An 11,532-nucleotide genomic window follows, 5' to 3' on the forward strand; every position below is an offset into this window, starting at 1 on the left:
GGGGGGGCAGCCCCTGCCTTACTCCTGAGCTCAGGGAAGGGCCTCCAGCCCTCCGATGCGTTTATCACGTTCAATCGATTCCCATCCTCAGCCCGTGTTTCATCGAGGATGGTGTCTGGGTGAGCCTGTAAGGTCTTGACTGTTGCATGTGCCGAAACCACCCCTCATGCCCGGGTCACCCGCAGCCTGTACAGCCAACTCGGGGGAGGGGGACACAGAGGGAAATGGCCTTTTAGGAGTTGAGATCCCGTACTTTCAAGAGGAGGAAGAACTCTGCCCAGTCACTCAGGACTCAGAGGGCAGATGCCAAGAGCCAAGCTGGCACCTGTGGTTTCCAGCCACGGAGCACTGCCAAGACCTGCGTGTGCACGCGCATGTGTGCATGTGCATGTGTGTGCACGCATGTGTGTGTGCATGTGCATGAGTAAGTGGCAGGGTAGGAGCTAGGCCTCAAGATGGACTATCCAAAGTGTGAAAGTCACAGAAAACGGGGCCAGGAGTTCACCAAAAGCACAAACACAGCACAGAGTCACTGAAAGGCCGAATGAGCACAACCCCGGCCACTGTTCCCTCCTGCGGGCGGCACCCACTAGACTCCAGCGTGGAGAAGACTGCCATTGAAATGCGTGTCCACCCGCCTGCCGACAGCAGTCCCCCTACGGGAAACGGGGCGACCGCGCTCCCAGTGTCGGCCTCGTCCTCCACTCCTGCTGAATGCTGGCAATGTGCGGGACAACGGGTTTGGTAAAATTATTAGACTTTTTAAAACCATGGGCACAACAGCCCTACTGAAACGGGCATTGCACACACTTGTTAGACACACGTTAACAGTGTGCCTGTACCAAATGGCGCGGCCGGGCGCCATAGGTGACATGAGCTCCGTGAGCTGCCGCTTCCGGGGTCCCAGCAGGTCTCCCCCAGCCTGCACTGCACGGCGCCCCCCCACGCGGAGCAAGGAGACAGCACTGGTGTGGACCCTGCACCGAGCACGCGGCGATGGTGGAGATGCCACATGCATGAACTTCCAACGTGTGGGCGAAACTACTAACAACTGTAGCACGGAGTTCCACAGGTTTCAGGCAGGGTGCGCTGTGGGGCTCCAGGCCAGTCCTTTGAGTTACAGAAGCTGGGCTTCTGGTGGTTAGGCTGGGAAGAGGGGGCTGCCCCCTCCCAGGAGAGGAACAGAGAGCTTACGAAGCCAGAGCCGCACAAGCCATTCTGTTCCCAGGGCAGAAGGGTCCTCTGATTGTCACAATACTCATGGGCCTGGAAAGAACTGTTCGTTATAAAATAGAGCTTTCCTCGGGGAGGACCTAAGCTGACCAGATCTCAGGGCACTGCAGCGGCATTTAGTTGAAGAGGAAAGAATCATGAAGTGGAAAAAAGAAGCAGACAAACGATCAGTTAAAAAAGAAATGACCTTCAGAAACGTAGGTCAAATCAGGGCCCACTATCCCAGCTCCTCACCCCGAATGTTACGTGCACCTCTCATTCAGGGAGCCACCTGAGCGGTCTGTGCCTCTCTCACTCTATGGGAGGCCCTGGAGCCAATTCGATGAATAAGATAAAGCCCTGCTCCTGAGGCATCCCGGGTAGAAATAGCAATGCGACCCTGCCGCATGGTACCATTTGAGCCGGGTTTTGAAGGATGAATAGGAGTTTTCTGAGAGGAGAAGAAAGGAAGGCCTGGCTTCCGGGCAACTGGAAATGAGAGTGTGAATGAGTGACATTGAACAAGTACCCGTTCTGCCTGGGAAGCAGGACTAGCTCCTTCCACCCGAGCAGCGCAGTGCAGCCCAAGCTTCCTCACCCACACACCACGGTCACGTTTCCGCGATCATCTGCCATGTAATGAATGACCTTTCCCCTTATGCTTTTCTTTAAATCAGCTTGTTTTTTGAAGTTTACTTTAATGCCATCGAAATGATAATATCCATTAATTTATGAGCTTGATGTATACTTAAATTTTCCCTAAATCACAAAAAAATAATTATACATCATTCAAGTAACAAGTGTCCCTCCAAGAACCTGCGTCTAATAAGTCCTCTTGTGTGCCCGCCGTGTTTCCCGAGCTGGGAACTTCAAGGCCTGTGTTGTCTGAGCAGGAATCTGACCAAAGGAAAACATAAATGCAGACATCAGCGGCAAAAATGGCTTCTATCGGCCAGTCAGTGCGCTGCGACTTTACTCCTGAGGGTGTGGGCCCGGCCCGCCCACGGCAGCCACTGCGCACCGGGTGGCTGCGCTCCCAGGGGTGGGTAACTCTATTAGGGCACTTCCATCTGACTTTCACTCCCAATTTTACAAACAGTATTTCAGTACTTATTATGCAACTCCTAAAAGTTTTAAATGTACACTTCATTGAACAAAGAGCCTAAACTGGGTCAGACAGCGTGACTTCTGGGGAGTCATGAGGGCCTGGCGAGCGGGGGGAAGGGAGACGACAGCCTGGGACCCTTACCTCCGTGCACGAAGCCGTGCAGCGTGCAGTCCGAAGGCCCCACCAGGTGGATCAAGCTGGACTGGCTGTAGCTGACCGTGTTCGGCTCTGGAATTGCAAAGGAGGCAGGTCAGGCCAGGGGCAAATGGGTCCCCCGGCTGAACGTGTGACCGTGCTGCCACACCAGCGTGTGTGTGGTCCCCGGGGCTGCTGGCAGCTTAGACCTGGGATCTCTAAGGAAAACTGTGACCGCAGAACAGGCTGCAGTTGGCGAAGGGGAAGGCTTTTGAGGATTGATCAGCCACTCCGTTAGTGGGCCATGACGTCACCCTCTGGGGACAGCAGTGTCCCCAGCAAGGCCCTGCCCCAGCCACAGGCAGCCACTGAGCACCTGGTGGCGAGCTCCCAGGGCTGCCTGCGACGCTCTGTGAGGACGCTCTTCATCGGACTCTCATTCCCTGTATTGTAAACAGGCGCCAACCGTCTTCAGGAATCTGCTGTGGAACCTCCCAAGTTCACCTTACACTGCACTCTGCACCACCGCGGCCTGGTGCCTGAGGCCCCCGGGCCGGCCCCGGGCTCGCTGGGAGGCCTCCTGCAGGAAGAGCAGCGTCACCGAGTCAGGAGCCGGGCGGAGGCAGAGGCAGAGGCAGAGTCCCTCCCGAGACGCCACGCTCGGAGGCTTCGTCCAGCCCACCCTCCGCACGTGGGCCGAGCGGTCCTCGCGGGTGGGCAACTCCACCAGGGGTGCGGGGTCTCATCCACGGTTCCCAGGAAAGGCACCCGGTGTCCCCTGGGACTGCAGTCCGTGCAGAGGACCTGCGGCCTCGGTCAGGGGTGTCCAGGCGGCCTGGGCTGGCGGAGAGCGCTGGGCCTCAGGGCAACGTGGCACGCCCGACGCGCCATGCAAGGCCGGAGAAAAGGCCAGGACTCGGCGAGGCCAGTCCCTCATGTCACTTGTGCTCTGTGAGGGGCGGGTGACAGTCCCTGCAGGTTAGGTGCACCCAGTGCCACGCCTATCGCCAGCCTCAGGGGCTTTGGGTGCCCAGACCCTGCCCGGGGGGCCGGGGGGAGGGGCACAGCCCAAGGAGCCACGAGGACGCCTGGACCATCAGAGAAACCCCGGGCAGTGCTGCCGGCCCAAACACCCGGTTCCAAGCACCGTGTCCCTGGCCTGGCCCTCTGCACGCCTGGGCCCAGCACCTGCTCTGGTTGGCTCGTGTCCCGCTCAGAAAGGACAGCAAAGCCGCCACGGCATAGGCCCCGCCCTGAGGGCGTCCACGCAGCAGGGGCTCCTCTGCTTCGCTGTTAAGGACGCGGGGCGGAGAGGCTGGAGGGAACATCTGTGACCTCCTGTTTGGGTTCAGGTGGACATTCTGTTAAGGCGGGACCACCCTGGACGTGAGGATGAGGGACGGGCAGGCGCCACCGGAAAGGAAGGCTGTGGCCCAGAGCTTTGTCGCCAACGCAAAAGAGCTGCTGTCACTCTGTTACCGGGTGGAAATCCCACACACACGCTCCCGGGGGCCTGGGGGGCCCGCAGGAGCCGGTCTCTGTGGGCAGCGGAGCCCCTGTGGCACACAGGCCCCGGGCAGTGCTCGGCCTGAGCCTTTTCCTATGGGACCGCCGCACCGAGGCCTCCGGGGACGTGCCTGGCCCCCATCACCCCAGCTGCCTGGAACTAGGAAGGGCTCGGGATGGCGCTCTAACCCCAGGAGGACGTCACGGACCGGCACCTTTGTCACCTGCCAGCGGACATCAGCCATCCACCCGGGCCCCGCTGTACCTGGGTTCAGGCCGGGCTGGACGATGTCCCCGTTCCTCCACTTGGTCTCCATGCGCTCCAGCTTCTGGGCCTCGTAGCGCCGGCGGCCCTCCTCCTCCTGCTCCTGCCGGGAGTACTGCGGGGCAGACAGGGGGTCAGCCGGCCGCCCAGCCGGGCTCTCCTTTCGCTAACTGGCTCCATCCTTCCTCTGATAACACACATTTAATATGAACAACAGCATCCCAGAGAGGGAGAAGATCTCAGGCAGCCTCCCCCCTGCCCGAGATCATATCCTGCCTGAATTATTCTCATGCCCATCTGCATATAGCAGTTCTGTCATGCTGTTCATGGACTTTAAAAGTCACAGTATTTAAAAAAAAAATAACAGTACTCCCCCTCTTGCTGTATCAACATAATTTATGCGATGGAGCCATTAAAAAGGGGCATTCAGAGTGCTCCCAGTTTTCTTCCTATTAAAACGTTAGCATACTGACAATCTCAGCCCTCATTTCCCACCCGCCCCCTTCCTCCCTATTCGTTCCTGGGCACAGAGCTCAGAATCCAGGCCACACCCACTCTCCTGAGATACAGGTGCCCTGAGTACCCCCCCCCCCCCCCCCCCCCCCCCCCGCCCGTAGCCCGGCTCTGCTGCCCCCTGGCCGGCCAACAGGCTGCATATTGTGAGGAACGTGCAGGTGAAGCTAAGACGGCCCTGCTGAGGCCCAAAAGCTGGGGCTCCGAGTCCTTTGGGCTAAAGGGGGTATTGTGCCCTCCCATACCCATCGTCCTCTGCCGTGTAGGGAAGACCCCCAGGAACCCCTCAAAAAGGCCCCAGGTGGGCCCACGGACCCTCTGACTACCCACTTCCCCAGGTGCCCTCTCCGCCTTGCTGACCACAGCCTGGCCACTCTTTTTTTTTTTTAAGGGAGAAAGAGAGAGAGAGCAACATCGATCAGCTGCACCCTGTACACCCCCGACTGGAGATCAAGCCTGCAACCCAAGCTTGTGCCCTGACGAGGAATCGAACTGGCGACCTATTGGTGCATGGGATGTCACTCAACCAACTGAGCCACAGAGGGTGAGCCCTGGCCACTTCCTTTTGATTAGCCCCGCCTTCTGCCCTTTCATTGGCGCAACCAGCATTGCAGAAAAGCCCCCCCCCACCCCCGTTCCCCGGCCCCAAGCCCATCGGCTTAAGCAGATCCAGTGCAGAGGGCACTGCAGCCTCTTTCAAAGCCGCTTCAAGCGCCCGGGCTTCCCTCTGGGCTCTGCGCCACGTGTGCCCAGGGTCTGAACACCATTCCGTTATCTCGGCCTTCAGAGCCCGTCTCCACAGGGGGCTGCGAAAGGAGCCGAGTGGTTTGTTCAAGAGAAACGAACTGGAGTGTTCAGCCACAGGGGACCACTCAACCTCGCCCTCCATAAACACTGGGTTCCCAGCCCCCAGCCACGGCTGCAAAGGAGAGCCTGTGCCGGCCTCATCGAACCCGCTGAGCGTCGCTGTCCTCAGGAAATGCCTTTTCACAGACTTTAAAGAGCCGCCTCCCGGGGTCACATAGGGCCCGGCCTCCAGTCACAGGGGACGATGGAGGCCGCATCCTGACCCAGGCCGCGAGGACAGGGAAAACGCACCTCCTCCCAAACGCTTCCCTGCTGGCTCTAAATCTTGGGGAAAAATCACTAGAACATTCTAGTGATGGGCTGGCACCCAACTCTCACCTCCAAGAGCTCAACACACCCACTGATCTGAAGCAGAAGACAGCTCAGCCCAAAGGTCCAGGCCAAAGGTTCCTGGGAAAGGCACCCCGGTGTCCCCTGGGACTGCAGTCAGTGCAATGGCCTGTGGCCTTGACCTAGGGGTGTCCTTCGAACCTCCTAACTCAAGCAACGTCAAGACCACGAGAAAGCCAAGTGTCCATTCTCCAGTGGCCTCTAGGCCGCAGCTGCCCCGCCAGCCACCAGCGGCCTCCGTCTCCCCTCAAGGGCCTGAGGTCCCTGTTCCCTGGGGAAGAAGGTGGAACAAGGTGGCAAAGTCCTGCACCGATGACCCTGCACAGGGCGGGCAGCTGGGCTGCTTCCGCGAGAGGCAGGCATGCAGTGCACCCATGAGTGCATGTATGTGAGAGGGAGGGATGTGTCAGAGATGTGTGCCTGAGGTACCTTATGCGTATGTGGCATGGGATATACATGTATGTAATATGCATGCATACATGCAAAAGGACTCCAGCTGGCTACACTGCGGGGGTCGGGACCGACCGCAGCACCTCCAAGGTGTGTGCCAACGCCCATCAGCTGGAGAAAGATGCTGAGCTTTCTAGGGTCAACCAGGACTGAGGCTGGGCCGGCCATGAAAACAGACGACATTTCAAATCGACTGAGGGCTTCTGCGTGGGCCTCGCCCGTGTGGGAGGGAGCAGCTCAGACCCACAGCAGCAAGGGCTGCAGCTGGGAGCCGTGTGGCTCTCCCGTCTGGAGCCTCTGCTTCCGCTCAGTGGGACGGCGTCCACACAGCCCTCTCGAGGGCAAGGCTGGTCTTTGTCTCATCAAACCCGATAAACAAAGGCAATGGGGAACCACTGGGGCTCCTCCAGGATGAGGGTGAGCAGGGGAGGGGGGCGGTGGGGGCGCTGCCCTGTCCCTGCGGGGAAGGGACAGGAGCCAGCAGAGCCGGACATTGCCCCTCCCTCAACTGACCAAAACCCAGCAGCACAGCACACGGGCCCCGAGGAGCCAGAGAAGCAAAAGCTCGTGCTCGTCCCGGAGTCCCCTTCAGTGTCGCCCCTTTAAGAAGTATCATATGGCCCGGCCAGCGTGGCTCAGTGGTTGAGCGTCGACCTCTGAATCAGGAGGTCACGGTTCGATCCCCAGTCAAGGTATAAGCCCCGATTGTGGGCTCAGCCCCCAGTAGGGGGCATGCAGTAGTAGCTGATCAATGATTCTCTCTCATCATTGATGTTTCTATCTCTTGCTCCCTCTCCCTTCCTCTCTGAAATCAATAAAAATATAAAATTTTTTAAAAAGTATCATATGGCGCTGAAGCCAGAGACACGGCCTGCTAGAGATTTCTAAATTCTGTAGCATCTGAAATTAAATCACTAAAAATAATTGTGTGGGAATATTTACATGGGATGTGACTATTTCGGCACCAAGGGCTTCGTGGGAAAGATGAAAGCGAGATAGGTACACAGTTTCTAACAAGGACAGTCACTGCGCCTCAAACTCTCCTGGTTCTTGGGTCTCAAGACCCCCAGTTAGTGCGGCTGGAAAGTGAGGCGCCCACACATGGGCAGACAGCGGAGCCCAGCCGGGCGGGATGAGGCGGGGAGGGGCCCGCGGGCGGGCTCTGGCCGCAGTGTCGTCACATTCCTGTCCCCCTGGAACCTGCGCACATGGCCCTGTCTGGAACGAGGGTCTGTGCAGGTGCAATGAGCTGAGGTCACACACAGCAGGAAGGGCCTGAGTCAGGTGACTCGTGTCTGGATAAGAAATACGGAGCCTCCCTCTCTCACATACAGGAAGGGCCATGTGCCAACCGAGGCAGAGCTCGGAGTGATGTGGCCGCAAGCCAAGGAATGCCAGGGGTCCATAGCTGTCTGGTTCCAGTCCGTTATTTTAAATCGTGTTCTATTCGCATCTCGATGGCAGGAAGGAACCCTCGCGCGGGGAACGTGCCTCGAGAGCCCAGATCTGGTTCCCTCTAAACTGCTTTCTCCTCGCAGGTGTGAGAGCAGAGAGCAGTGGCTCTCACGGACAAGCCATGAACGCGTGTCCTGGGAACATCCAGCCACACGGGAGTTACAAGAGGAGGAGGTGAGGGAGCAATTGTGGGGAAGGAGCCCCGAGCTGCCCGCTGACCCTGCCTCCCAGAGGCCCCCAGGAACAGACACGATGAAGCCTCTCCATGCAAAGATGCGTCTGCCCACAGCAGCCGCCGAGGGAAGCCAGGGGCTGTCTTAAGCTCAGGTCCTCAGGGGCCCAGAGGGACTGAGGGGCAAGGCTGGCCTGGGCAAGGCTGCCGGCAGTCCTGGCTCTCAGCTCGTGAAGATTCGTGAACAGAAACCTCGTGAAATTGGAGGTGGAGGGCTCCCCTGCCTTCACTCACCCGCTGCCCCCCTCAGGGAGAAACGCCCGCCATCTCCCACAGGAAGGCCTTTTCCAGCCACTGCTCCAGCAGGAGGGGGGATCTTCTCCTCGCCTGGCAACCACTCAGCCAATGAGAAGCAGCCACACTCTGGACTCCCAGTTTCCCCCAATGGACGGTTTACAGCAGCCCGTCTGCACCCCCCTTCCCTCTATAAGAGAGCCTGCCTCTCCTCTGTTCTCCGGACTTGTGGGTGGCGCCATTAGACTGTGTGTCCCTAATTGCCATTCTTTGCTGTTCCTGAGTAAACCCAGTTTGGGGAGAAATGTCCAGCTGTCTGTCTGTCTAAGGTCAACAGGCAGGAGGACCCTCACCAGGCATGGCCGTCGCCTGCCTTTTGTCTGGTCAGAGAGTGGGATAAAGGGCCCTGGCGGGGTGTCCTGGGGTCTGGGCCAGCCACACTCACACACCCAGCTTGAATGAAACCTCCGCGGAGAGACAGGGACCCCTCCCCGGGCCCCACCTGGCTCTCCGGGGGGGCCTCCTACCATCAGAGTGGCCGGCTTCTGTCATCTGCCCCGTGAGAAACGGAAGGGGCCTCCTTACCACAACCGGAGGCACCTCCAGGACCTTGTCCACATTCTTCAGCGACAGGGGCACGTACCACAGGGTGGCCTTATTGGTCAGCTTCTTGGTACCTTCAGAAGAAAACCACATGAGTGAGGGCCTAGGGAAGGAGGGCGGGGCGCCAGGAACGCCACCATCTGACCCCTGACCCTCAAGGCCTTTAGCCATGACGTGCAAGCATAGACCCCCAGCAAGGGGACCCTCCCCACAATCCTGTCTTTCCCAAAGGCTGCTGGGAAGACTTCAGGTCACCTGATTTAAGGTGTGTGTGTGTGTGTGTGTGTGTGTGTGTGTGTGCGCGCGCGCGCGCGCGCTTTCCCCAGGCCTGTCTGCTTTCTGGCAGTTGCTAACACAGAGGGTCCCAAACCAGACATGCTATCTCTGAAGGGGTTTAAACAGAGGGCAAAGTGGGGCTGCCCCATCTACTGAGAAACCTGGGCCAAAAGAAATCACTTGGTCCATACCCCTCACGTGCACGGGAGGAGCCTGAAGCTCAGAGAGGTCCACGGGTTTGCCCTGGGTCTCACAGCAACGCGGTGCCATTCTGAGTACAGGCCTAGGCTTCCCGGGTCCCAGGAATTTCGGGGAAGTATTTGCAAGGATGTCTTTTTAAAATTGCCTCTACGCCTGGCTGGTGTGGCTCAGTGGTTGAGCATCGATCTATTCCTGGACAGAGCACATGCCTGGGTTGTGGGCTCGATCCCCAGTCGGCAGGAGGCAGCCACTCAGTGATTCTCTCTCATCATTGATGTTTCATCTCTTGCTCCCTCTCCCCTCCTCTCTGAAATCAATATATATATATTTTTTAATTGCCTCTTCCATGTGAAATGGAGAGGAAGCGGGAAGGCGAGGAGCAGCCCAGTGATCTGGGAGCCTCTCCAGGCGCTCACTTCCTAGCAGTTCCTCCCGACCTGCCTTCCCAAGGTGAGCCCGGGGCTGCGGCTTCCTCCCCTCACCTGAGGGGATGATTAGATCGATTAGAGAGAGAGAGAGAGAGAGAGAGAGAAAGGCCATGGGGGCAGCTCTGGCCCACAGCACCTGGGATAGCAGGCTCCGCGTGTGGGAGCCACAGGAAACATGGGAAGTCTTTTCACTGAACTCCGACTGAAAGCGAATCTGACAGCCTGCTTTTGGGAATAAAGATTTCCTGTCTGACTCAGCTAGAGCCAGCCTGATGAGCTGGTTTCCATGGAAACCCCGAGTGGCCCTCCTCTGGACCCAAATGAGCGCCATGGAGCAAATGAGGCAAAACACACTAATTGCACTTTCCCCATCATTTAATAAAACCATCGAAAGGCAGCTGCGGCATTAGGAACGTCTACTTCAGAACCTAAGAGCTCCCAGCTACTTTCTGGAGCAATTTACAGCAATCACACCCCAGTTAGCGGAATATTTTGACAGTTGCCGGAGATGAAGAGCCGTCTGCCTGCCTGGGTGTGTGCTCGTTCAAGTGCCTCCCGACAGGCAACGCAGCCCGGGCGGAAGGGACACACAGACGGGGTTGAGAACAGAGATGCTGCGCAAACAGCTCACGTTCAGCTTTGCCGGGCTGTTCCCCTGCCAACCTGTTTCCGTACCTGTCAGAGCTCACCGCCCGCCCGTGGTGTTTGTGAGGGCCCGGCACTGCTCTGGGCGTCGGGGACTGCAGTGGACAAGGCAGCCGCAGCCCTGTCCTCAGAGGGCTCACACCCCAGGGGACATGTGGGCAAAAAGAGACACAACAGGACAGGGAGGCCTTGGGAGACCAGGGTCCCAGAAAGAGACGCAAACCGATCCAAACATGGGGGACCCAGGCGAGCGTCAGAAAGGGGCGGCTCTTTAGCGGGGTCCAGGGCAAGATGACCAGGACGTGGAGAAAAGCCCACCACCTCTGAGAGCTGGGCAGTGCCACCCCGGCCTGTCTGAGCGGCTTCTCCGCTCTCCTCTGGGGGCAGTGCAAGTCCTGAGGGCCATCTGCAGGCCTCGGCACGGGGAGGCTCAGGGAGGCGGTGCACCTCCTCAGGGCAGGGCTGTCTCCTCGCCCCCTCTGCCCTCACGCCAACGAGGGCTCTGTGCCACAGCCCGAGACCCGCAAAAGGTCCCTTTGATGCCAGAGCCCCCTGCCCTGTGCAGGGCTCGGGCCACAGACGCGAGGCACAGGCACGCTGACCACTCCCCCACCCAGGCCCTTGCTCAGCCTAAAGGTCCGGTGTTCACTGCAGCCGGGCCTGCTGAGGCCACCGATGTCACAGCCCTGTGCTCCTGGCCCTGGGGGAGAAGCCTCTAGCCCAGCCGTGGGCAAACTACGGCCCGCGGGCCGGATCCAGCCCGTTTGAAATGAATAAAACTAAAAAAAAAAAAAAAGACCGTACCCTTTTATGTAATGATGTTTACTTTGAATTTATATTAGTTCACACAAACACTCCATCCACGCTTTTGTTCCGGCCTCCGGTCCAGTTTAAGAACCCATTGTGGCCTCGAGTCAAAAAGTTTGCCCACCCCTGCTCTAGCTGCTCCCCGAGCTCTGAGCTCATCACTGCAGGCAGCCCCAGCCCAGGAGGGGGGTGGTCGGGAGGAGGGGCGAGGCCCAGGCAGCTCCCTCCTCCAGAACCGGGCGGGCTCGGGCTCTCCTGTGCCTGG

At 58.7% G+C, this 11,532-nt stretch overlaps 1 protein-coding gene across 4 annotated transcripts in view; it reads right to left on the reverse strand.

The window, feature by feature from the left end:
- ACOT7 (acyl-CoA thioesterase 7) overlaps nt 1-11,532 on the reverse strand; it is a 91,400-nt gene that overhangs the window by 54,172 nt on the left and 25,696 nt on the right. For 2 of the 4 annotated variants that reach the window (XM_014546170.1, XM_014546171.1), the window contains exons 4-7: nt 8,893-8,984; nt 4,227-4,341; nt 2,462-2,548; nt 2,029-2,109 (exon numbers count right to left, since the gene is read on the reverse strand). In XM_014546170.1, coding sequence (XP_014401656.1) covers nt 2,029-2,109; nt 2,462-2,548; nt 4,227-4,341; nt 8,893-8,984 — 375 coding nt within the window. The remainder of the gene's footprint in view (nt 1-2,028; nt 2,110-2,461; nt 2,549-4,226; nt 4,342-8,892; nt 8,985-11,532) is intronic. The other 2 variants (XM_014546172.1, XM_005874331.2) reach the window with 1 other exon arrangement.

This window comes from Myotis brandtii, unplaced genomic scaffold (genome assembly GCF_000412655.1).
Source record: "Myotis brandtii unplaced genomic scaffold, ASM41265v1 scaffold434, whole genome shotgun sequence".
Lineage (NCBI taxonomy): Eukaryota > Metazoa > Chordata > Mammalia > Chiroptera > Vespertilionidae > Myotis > Myotis brandtii.